This window comes from Vanessa atalanta, chromosome 28, assembly GCF_905147765.1.
Source record: "Vanessa atalanta chromosome 28, ilVanAtal1.2, whole genome shotgun sequence".
NCBI classification, from domain to species: Eukaryota; Metazoa; Arthropoda; class Insecta; order Lepidoptera; family Nymphalidae; genus Vanessa; species Vanessa atalanta.
In genome coordinates, this window is record NC_061898.1 from 3,515,670 (window position 1) to 3,525,512 (window position 9,843).

General features: G+C 38.7%; 1 protein-coding gene across 1 annotated transcript; it reads right to left on the reverse strand.

Moving 5' to 3' along the window:
- Positions 1-278: 278 nt before the first annotated feature.
- On the reverse strand, positions 279-9,338 carry LOC125074815 (peptidyl-prolyl cis-trans isomerase E-like). The gene is made up of 8 exons (XM_047686246.1): positions 9,149-9,338; positions 8,284-8,439; positions 7,362-7,487; positions 6,507-6,670; positions 5,733-5,888; positions 1,576-1,703; positions 987-1,093; positions 279-475 (listed from the first exon to the last, which is right to left on the reverse strand). The coding sequence occupies exons 1-8, from the start codon at positions 9,278-9,280 to the stop codon at positions 311-313; spliced, it is 1,134 nt and encodes a 377-aa protein (XP_047542202.1). The 5' UTR covers positions 9,281-9,338; the 3' UTR covers positions 279-310.
- Between the last annotated feature and the right edge of the window lie 505 nt (positions 9,339-9,843).

Consider the following 9,843-nt stretch of genomic DNA (forward strand, 5'->3'; position numbering starts at 1 on the left):
TTAATTTATTATCACTCTGAGAGCGAAGATTAAGGTGAAGAGTAGGGTTACCAAGGAAGGAAAAACGTTGATGAGATAGTGTGGAATAAAGTAGTAGAAAATCACTTGTAATTTATTGAAAGAAAAAAAAATATTACGTATAAAAGCTATTTTTATTCCCGAAATCAACCTTGTACATGTTAATCTTACAAACAGGTGTTAATATAAAATACACAGTCTTCTTTCTAGCAAAATCTTCGGCCATTTTTTATTGTCATATTATGATAGTTACTTAGTATAATAAAAAAGTTTGTATGTATCGAAGTCTTATTTATTTATGCATTTTAAAGTTAGTCTGCAATTTTGTGTTGAGAGTTCCTCGTATAAATCGCTTGTCAACTTTTCTTCCTGTAGCCGCTATTTCTATGATAGGATGTGAGTTGAGCGGAGAGCCCAACGTGCGGATAACTTCATATGTCGAACATGGTCGGATGATCTGTTGGAAATAATAAAATATGGCACAAAATATCACATGTGGTATTATTTCACTTACTATTTCACTTGGTGGTAGGGCTTTGTGCAAGCCTGTCTGGGTAGGTACCACTCACTCATCAGATATTCTACCGCCAAACAGCTGTTACGCAGTATTCTTGTGTTCCGGCTTGAAGGGCGAGTGAGCCAGTGTAACTACAGGCACGAGGGACATAATATTGTTCCCAAGGTTGGTGGCGCATTGGTGATTTAAGGAATCGTTAATATTTCTTACAACTCCATTGTCTACGGGCGGTGGTGACCACTTACCATCAGGTGGACCATTTGCTTCTCAAATGGTCCAACAAGCAGCGCGCGTGCTCCTTGGTCCAATTAAATAACGCGCGCTTCACTGGATGAGCGTTACATACTTCCGTCTCTTTTCAAAAAATACACATTATGTTACACATAAAATAGATAAATAGGTATAAATATAATGAGTTATATATATTTTTTTAGTTTCCAAAACAAATTACCCTTCCGAATACAACATTTTTTAAATCAAATTGAGGCAAAGGCTTGAACGTTATGTTAAACACTCCACACACAAGTTCGTCTGACATCACGCGCATCGAGAGCAACCCTGGAAAGTGAAAAAGATAATTATACTTCATTTTTTTTAAATGTCGGAAGACTAGCCTTGCTGTGCATAACATTTACATTAGTAGTACATATTTGCTGAAAAATATCAAATAAAAAAAATATTATTTAAATAGCGCGCGAAAACGCTACTTTGACAATATAGCGCTGCAATGGGGTCGGTAACGTCACTTGCCTGTATTGTAATCTGTGGCACATATAATCCACTTACTGTAGCCAAACGAGGTTAACAAGCAAGTGACGTCATCATAAAACCGACCAATAAGGACCGTTTTGTGTCACATGACAAACTTTTAAAAAATTGCATTTTTATTTATGGACTTTTGAATAAATTAATTATTATTTTCAACTTTCGTTATTAAATAACCATTTTTAAACTCATAATATATACTGATTACAATAATTGACACTTTATTTTTCGCATTGTTAAATAGCCTATTCAAATATTTATTAAACTGAACGCGCCTGGCATGGAATGTGAGTAGTGATAGTTCTCAGCGGTGATGGGTCGCACTCGACCGCGCTGAGCGTAACACCCGCACCCGTTGTTATGCACCACATCACCACCGCTCCAATACAAGCCCGGAACTTTCCTATTAACAGAATACATTATAGTCCGCACGCTTTGGGAATGGGGCGGGACTTTGTCAAAGTATATCGAATCAAATCTCGAGTGAAGAAGCGTTAGCGTTGATTCTGAACTGTATTAATTATCAGACTCAGACAAACTCAGACCGCTCCTGTCTCAGCTCCAAAAGGTCGGATTTTATTCCAAACGCGCGCTGATACAGTGCTATTCTATGTATATACGAGTAGACTTAATCGATCTATTTATAAATTCGCCGAAAAAGTCGTGCATCTTAATTTCCGATCGTATCGAGCATTGAGTATCAAAGTTACTTTATGGAATACCGTTGCAATTTTCTCTATCCATACTAATATTATAAGCGCAATGCAATGAAGGCATATTATTCGATACGGGACTATATAGATGATAAAAAAGCGTGGAGTTAATGCTTGTTAACTTCCAGGCAGGATATATTACATACGTATATAATTGTGTTTAACTAACATGACTGTATTTTAGATGTTAGAAAGAGTAACTACTGAGTTTCTTGAGTTTCCGGTTCTTTTCGGTAGAATGTACCGGAGGTAGCTTTATTTAATATATAGTTTGTTAAATGACATTTCAAAAGTGCTTGTAAAAGCCTACTTGAATAAAGTAATTTGATTTATTGATTGCAAATGTAGCTTTATCGGCCTGTTACTTTCTCAGGATAACACTGAACCAATTTTTGTGCAATTTGCTAAAAAACAAACTTAAATCAAAAGGACGTTCATAGGTTTCTTTTTTTCGGTCTGTACTGTACTGGCTTACTCATCTTTCAAACTGTACCACAACGAGACTATTGCTGTTTGGCGGAAGAATATGTGATTAGTGGTTGGTACCTACCCATTATCCGACAGGCTTGAACAATGCCCTACCTCCAGGCAAACATTGAAATGTTTAAATAGGTGATAACTCGGTTACTAGTGGAAGGTAATTAGTTTGTAGTCGATATAAACTGAAATTATTAACATCACATCTATTGCACTGATGTTTAATGACGCGAACCCATACGATTTTGTCCTTTTAGTCCTATGACTCAACGCAGCTAAAGAAGATTTAACTTCAGAAATAGATTAACTTCCATTAGTTGATAATCAATAAAAAGTTTCATGATATTGATAGAAATAATTCGATTACTGATTTATTAAAAGTACATTTCGGAATATCATAAAATAATTTCCAAAACAAAGTAAGACTGAAGTTCACGGTTTCTTTTGCTTTGATGTTGAAGGCTTTGAGGCCTCTTGTCTCTCCGAAAACTGGTTCACAGCGTAGCAGTACTTTTCTGAATGATAAGTCCTCGATATCTGTGATAGCAACGGACTCCCGTGAGGAGAGTTCAACCAAAGGGATGCGTTACCCGTTTGGCCGACCATAGCTATGAACGCGATCAGCATTCTCGTATTCAGAAGGCCACGTTGAATTTGTGGTTGTTTTAATAAAGTCTGGAGAATGGAACCGTCTGGCAAACCGTTAATTAATTCAAAGACACTTGATCCTCGTTCTCCGATCAGCCAAGATGCAGCAGCTGGTATATTAGATCCTGTAGACCGGAGAGCTAAATCAGCTTCTTCTAATGAAAAACCAAGATCTTTTAGCGCAGCGATAGATTCAGGGTTCGGCGGCTCCATAATCCTCGTTCTCCACAAACGGAACTTCTCCAGGAACCGTCGTAAGTACTCAGCTCGTTTATACAGTTCGTCTCCGACTACCGGCGCCGTTGAAGCGCCTTCCGATTCGGGAACGTTGAGCCTGGCTGCAATTTCTTCAGGAGTTATAACTTGAACAACAATTTGCTGATTTCGTAGGGGCTCGTCCAACGCTGCGGAAAGTTGTGCTAACGTCAATTCGTAATTTCTGCCAGCCGCTGCTAATCTCGCTCCAGCTTCTACTAATGATATCAGAATTTTCCTCAATTCGTACGACAGTTCATTGGTCGAAAGTAAAGATTGTAGATTTGGTTGTCGAACGGTGTTTTGCGGAGTAGGTAGTGAAGCGGTGGCGGCCATGATGGCTCCACTTTGCGGAGCCCTGACCGCTCCCAAATCCCATAGAGTTCCAGCTTCAGGAACGCGTCTCTCTATTAACAGCAGCTCTTCGTACATGGCGATCTGTTCCTGCCCGAGTGTTAAGAAATCGTGTAGAGTTGTTGTGTCACAAACTCGTACGATTTTATACCGACCGGTTCCGTTTTCGCCGGTCGGATAGAAGTAATCAATGGAACGATTCTTCACTTCTTCAATGAGAGTGTCTTCTGGGAAGTAGGTAGTGAACATCTGGCCTTCGGGGCTGACGACTTTTACGAATATATCGCTGTTACCAGTCATAGCCGAGTCCGAGACTAGCATTTTGTTGCTGTAGCTGTTTTAATTCAATGTATTCGGTGGCAATAAGTATTAGGAAAAGGAATATGCTTGTGAAAAAGAACATAAGGCACAAAATAAGTTTTATCATTATTTTACGTCATTTTCGGTTTCATTTGTCATTTTTGACATTTTTGTCATTGATTGAGAAGAGGTTACATACGTTTGATAAAATAAAATAAAATTTAATTCTGCGTAATTTTCCCAATTCAGCCAAACAGTATAGAAAAGAAAGTATTATATAAAAAAGGTCTTTGGGTCCCAATAAAAAGAAAACGGGTGGTCTCCTTTTGCCTATTATGAAAACGAACGTGGACTGTCGACCGTTGGACGAAAAGTTGGTCACCCGGCAATAAACACTTCAAAGCTGTTTTGTATCGCATGTGCCCAAATTTAGGACACTTTTTCTTGCATTTTTTTTTTATCTTTTATGAGGGCGTAAAAGTATTTTTAAATAAAAGTATCATCTGTATCCATTGGATCAGGCGACCGACCATGGCCGCATTAACTGCATTGGCATAGCTGTGCCACTGTGTATATAGACGTTTTTATTAAAGACTTTAAACCATAAAATAATTTATCATTTAATAAGGTGGCAGATTTCGGAGGTACCTTGGACTAAAACTTCAGGGCATAAAACAAATAAAAATAGAAATTCCAAGAATAACAATGACTGAATGAATATTAATTGCTTGTGGTAATTAACAAATTTAAAAAGCTCATATATAGACAGCATGTTAATAACCACCTTCTCCCCCGCCTCAATAGGCGCCACATGGGCTAGGAGGGTTCTCAGTACCCCGGGAATCCCCCCTAGGAATTGGAGGCCCGCATAGGCGGGCTGACCGTCAGGGCCTCACGGCATGCGGAAGCGATCCCGTGGCGCCCACCGATGAGACGGAGAGGATACCGCTGGCTTTTTAGTGGGTATTCCGGTGTACCGCTAACATCTTGGACACCGGCGAGTCCCACATACCCTTCCACTTCCACGTGGGGGAAACGCGTAACGCGTTTTTCCAGCGAAAAAAAAAACAATAAAAAAAAGGCCTCCCCACTTGTCACACAATATAGTGTCATAGGCAACGATATAATTTCAATTCGATTGCGATAAAGTAACAATTTGTCAATAAAATCGTCGCCCTGAATTCCATATTTGTAACATAAAAACTGACAAATTTCCATAAAAACTTTACTCCCCAAATTCACTCCCTTAACAAATGAATTTCCAAAAATTCTTAGGGCTCAAGAGCCGAGATGGTCCAGTGGTTAGAACGCGTGCATCTTAACCGATGATTTAGGGTTCAAACCCAGGCAGGCACCACTGAATTTTCATGTGTTTAATTTGTGCTATAAACACAAATTAAACACAATTCATCTCGTGCTCAGTGGTGAAGGAAAACATCGCGAGGAAACCTAATGTATCTAATTTCAACGAAATTCTGCCACATGTGTATTCCGCCAACCCGCATTGGAGCAGCGTGGTGGAAGCTCCAAACCTTCTCCTCAAAGGGAGAGAAGGCCTTTAGCCCTGCAGTCTAGTATAGTCCTTTAGCAGCTGCTAATGCTAAAAAAATAATGCTTAGGGCTCATCTAAGTCCAGTTTAAATATCTGTGAAATAAGTTAGTCAGTCATTTTGAAAGGAGATTACCTGAAAAATTGCGTGCCAACATAACCATACCCCAAGCCGTCTCCGTCTAGCAGTTCCAGGAATAGTTGACAAGTAGCGGGACACACATCCACGAATAGTTCCACAGCCATCGTCCCGATAATTGCGGCGTCACGCATTCGTAATGTTATGTTCGCTCTACGACATTAACAAATTTAACAAAAAAGCCGACTTCAAATTAAACACCCTTCCAAAACAAATTAATATGCACTAAAAAGTTAAAAAATAATTGCCTATTCTTCTACAACTTAATAATAATCGACTTACTTTTTCTACTCATCAACATAAAATGAAAATTTTAAATTAGAGTCAATTTTTAACAAAATTAAATATGTTGATTTCAATTTTACACATGGATAATGCGACCAATTTAAGCTGTAAGCCGTTACACATGACGCTTTATGCTATGACGTAACTTTTTAAAAGAATCGAATAACCCTTGATTCGAATTTTGCTAACATCGCGACTTATCGATAGAAATCAGTGGCGCTATTACGGCTATAGCATAGCAACTGATGCTGTCAAATATTTGTTGCGGATTGATGAATCTTGCAGTCGATAACTCAGTATTATGGAATATTTTACTATTGCATTGGTCCATAACACTTTTTTGATTTGATTTGATATCACCGCAACAAATATTTCATAGCAACGGTTGCTATGCTATAGCCGTAATAACGCTGTTAAAGAACTCTTACATGGATGATTCTCATACAAATATTACTTTTTATATATTAAGAAAACAGAAATATTAACCGAGGGCGTTTTAATTCATTCGGTGGCTTAAAAGCGACGTCTTCAATCGTCTCAAGTTGTTGAACAGGAAAAAGAATAAATTGATTCTTCGACATACGAATGATATCTCGTTTATTGCGCGTCCATGCTTTATTCAGAGCAGTCGTTGGTACCACCCGAGCGTTCTGGTGATTTGAACGAATCGTTCACATCAATAAAAATACAATCAAATAATTTCTTACAGGTGGCATATAACATTACATAAAAATGTTATTATGGTATGGTATTATGTACTGGTAAAAAATACTTGGAACATTTGCTTCCAATACATAAAGGTTTCCTCACGACGAGGAATTAAACACATTTAAACAGACGAAATATCAGTGATGCTAGCCTGGGTTAGAATTCGGGATAATCTGTTAAGATGTCGCAGCGAACTGAGTGAATATGCAATCAAATTTATAAAGTCAGGATTTAACCTTTACAAATTACTATTCGAGATTTTAAGTATCAAATCTAGACACGCTGAAGCGTGTCAAGTCAAGTTCAAACAAAAGATCTGGCGAGCAGCACCGTGTGTAATAGAACCATTTGGAGCCACTTTTGATCCCCTCATAACTCAAAATCTATTTCATACGTATATTCGGCAACGCATCTACGTGTTGCTGGATGTCCATGGGCGGTGGTAGTCTCTTTCCATCAGGTGAGTCTCCTGCCAGTCTGCTACTTATACCATAAAAAAATGTAGCCTATGTCCTTCCTTGAAGTTCAAGCTTGCTTCATTCCAAATGTAATGAAATTCGGCACATTCGTGAAAGCGTTACAGACAGAGTTACTTAAGCATTTATAATATTAGTATAGATTATCTTTACTAACAGTCTCCTTAATACGTTTGTATATTTCCTTGTTCTCACGGTTAACTACTTCGTACATACGGACTCTCTTGTGGTGGTATTGGTTTCTCAGTGACGTCAGCTTCGACCAATGGCTATCCACCCAACCCTGTAGTAATATATGTGAATATAGTGTTGTTTGTCTCGAGCGTATACGTCACAAGTACAGGCCGGTAGAGGGGGAGTTAGTCGGTGTCAGACCGTTGGACCGGTAGCACGTGGTGGTACGTAGGCGAGCCAAACATCGACGAATTCTACAAGCTGTAACAGATTCTGTTACAGATATATACATACAAATACTTTTCTAGAGGTCATCGTTTGTTTGTATATGTGTGTCTCTGTAGAGTTCACAACGATGACTGATATACAAGCAGTCAAGTCTGCTGGCGATCAGGACAATCATGTTGATCGATTCATAATTTGAGACGTGAAGCGTAACAAACACACAAACTTTTTCATTTCTAATATTAGTTTGGATACAACGCAGCGAACGAATTATCATTTGGATTGTCTGGAATTAATCACCTGACCTTGAGATCTGTATCCTAAGCGTGGGGAATCAATGGGGTAGTTTATTTACCTGAAGTAACCCCTACTCATACCGTACACTACCGTCTAACAGCAATACAGGTTCAAGGCTGGGTAGCCAATGTAACTACTGGCAAATTCCTCATGCCTGTAGTTACACTGGCTCACTCACCTCTTTCACTTTCTACATATAATTTTACTGCATAACATTTTAGTTTTCAAGGTCGGTGGCATATTGGCTATTTTAAGGATTGCTAATGATGGTGACCACTTACCATTACCAGTCAGCCTTCATATTTCATAAAAGAAATATCATAATTTCGTTACACACAGAAATCCTTATAATATACGCCTCATTATTGAGATAAATAACTCACGCCATTCAAATAAGCCGTGACGATGGCGAATAATATTCTAATGTTGTCCAGATATATCTTCTGTAATCGATGTTTCCATTCGGGCAGTGAGCGGTACATCCGTAGCTCATTGTAATAAGGCGATGAAGAGTCGACAATGGCACGCACACGAGCTTCCTGACATCAAATAATCATTACTAAGATCTCTTGAAAGTTCTCTTGGGTATACACAACTAAATTCACCTTATCTTTGAACAAACAGAGGAGAATTTCTTTGTTTTCCTATTCTAGTGCCACACGTTCATCGCATATTATGACACCAAACAGTAATACTCTCTATTGTTCCTACGGTTTGAAGGGTGAGGCAGAGTAATTACAGTTCTCAAGGTTGGTGGCGCACTGGTGTTCAGGAATGGTTAATATTACTTACAGCGCCCATTTCAACGCAATGGTAACCACTTTACATCGTGTGCCTCATTTGCCATCAGTATCCATAAAGATCTGACGATATTGGTCAGGGCACTCAAAAGGGACCAGTCTGTTGCGTGGCACATATACACTTGCAATGTCTATTCACGCAATATGATGGACTACGAATGACTAATTCATCATGACTTAAGTGAGGTCAGGCAGCACCAAAGTTTACATCCTTTTCGAGACACGGGATTGTTTTGCCAACTTAGAAACTTTGGGCTACTACCTGATTTAGCAAATAGGGTCGGCCTTCAGTTGCTATGTATTAAATTAGCCTTTTTATGGACCTTCCTTCATACCAAATTTCTTTCAGTGGTTTGATCGTGATAGAGAAACAGACAGACAGAGTTACCGTCACGTTTATAATATTAATATTTATAGATTATTGTAATGATAATGTTAAGACCTTTACCTTCTTTGTTCGCTTTTTAATTTTATTTCGACGTAATAAAGTTTCGTCTATTTCCGGGGGTGGGGATCCGTAATCATTGCCCACTGACTCTCTGGACTGCACCTTCCTCAAGATCGCACCCATTAAAGTCATTTTGTATATTTACTAACAATAATGTACCAATAAAGATATTTCTACGAGAATTTTGTGATTTGATATGAATTATAAAATCTATAAAGCTAAGCAATAATGACGGTAATGTTATATGCAATCGAAATTAAAAATAAGATAGGTGACCTTGACGGAATTTAACGAGATTCAAAATGGCGTCGCTACTATTAACCTCTCGCTCGCACGCTTTCTCTATCATACACTTTTTACGCGGATGTTAGTATAAATAGAGCGTGTGCAAGCGAGAGGTGAATAGAGGCGACGCCATTTTGGATCTCATTCTTTATCTGCATGGTTATTTGTTTTTGACAGGACAATCTACGATCATTTGATATTTTTTATGCGGGAAATGATGACACAATAAGGAAATAATCATAGAAGGCTCGGCTTCCATTACAGGACACTAATTAGCATTAGCATTAGCAGCCTGTAAATTTTCCCACTGCTGGGCTAAAGGCCTCCTCTCCCTTTGAGGAGAAGGTTTGGAGCATATTCCACCACCACGCTGCTCCAATGCGGGTTGGCGGAATACACATGTGGCAGAA

Bases quoted from the DNA above. Each gene is read 5' to 3' on its own strand.
- LOC125074815 (XM_047686246.1), bottom strand. From the start codon at position 9,280: ATGACTTTAATGGGTGCGATCTTGAGGAAGGTGCAGTCCAGAGAGTCA. The intron at 5,889-6,506 runs GTTAATATTTCT...TTAATGTCGTAG, and splicing joins AATGAATTAAAACGCCCTCG to AGCGAACATAACATTACGAA. The intron at 476-986 runs GTAATTTGTTTT...TATTTCCAACAG, and splicing joins AAAATGTTGTATTCGGAAGG to ATCATCCGACCATGTTCGAC.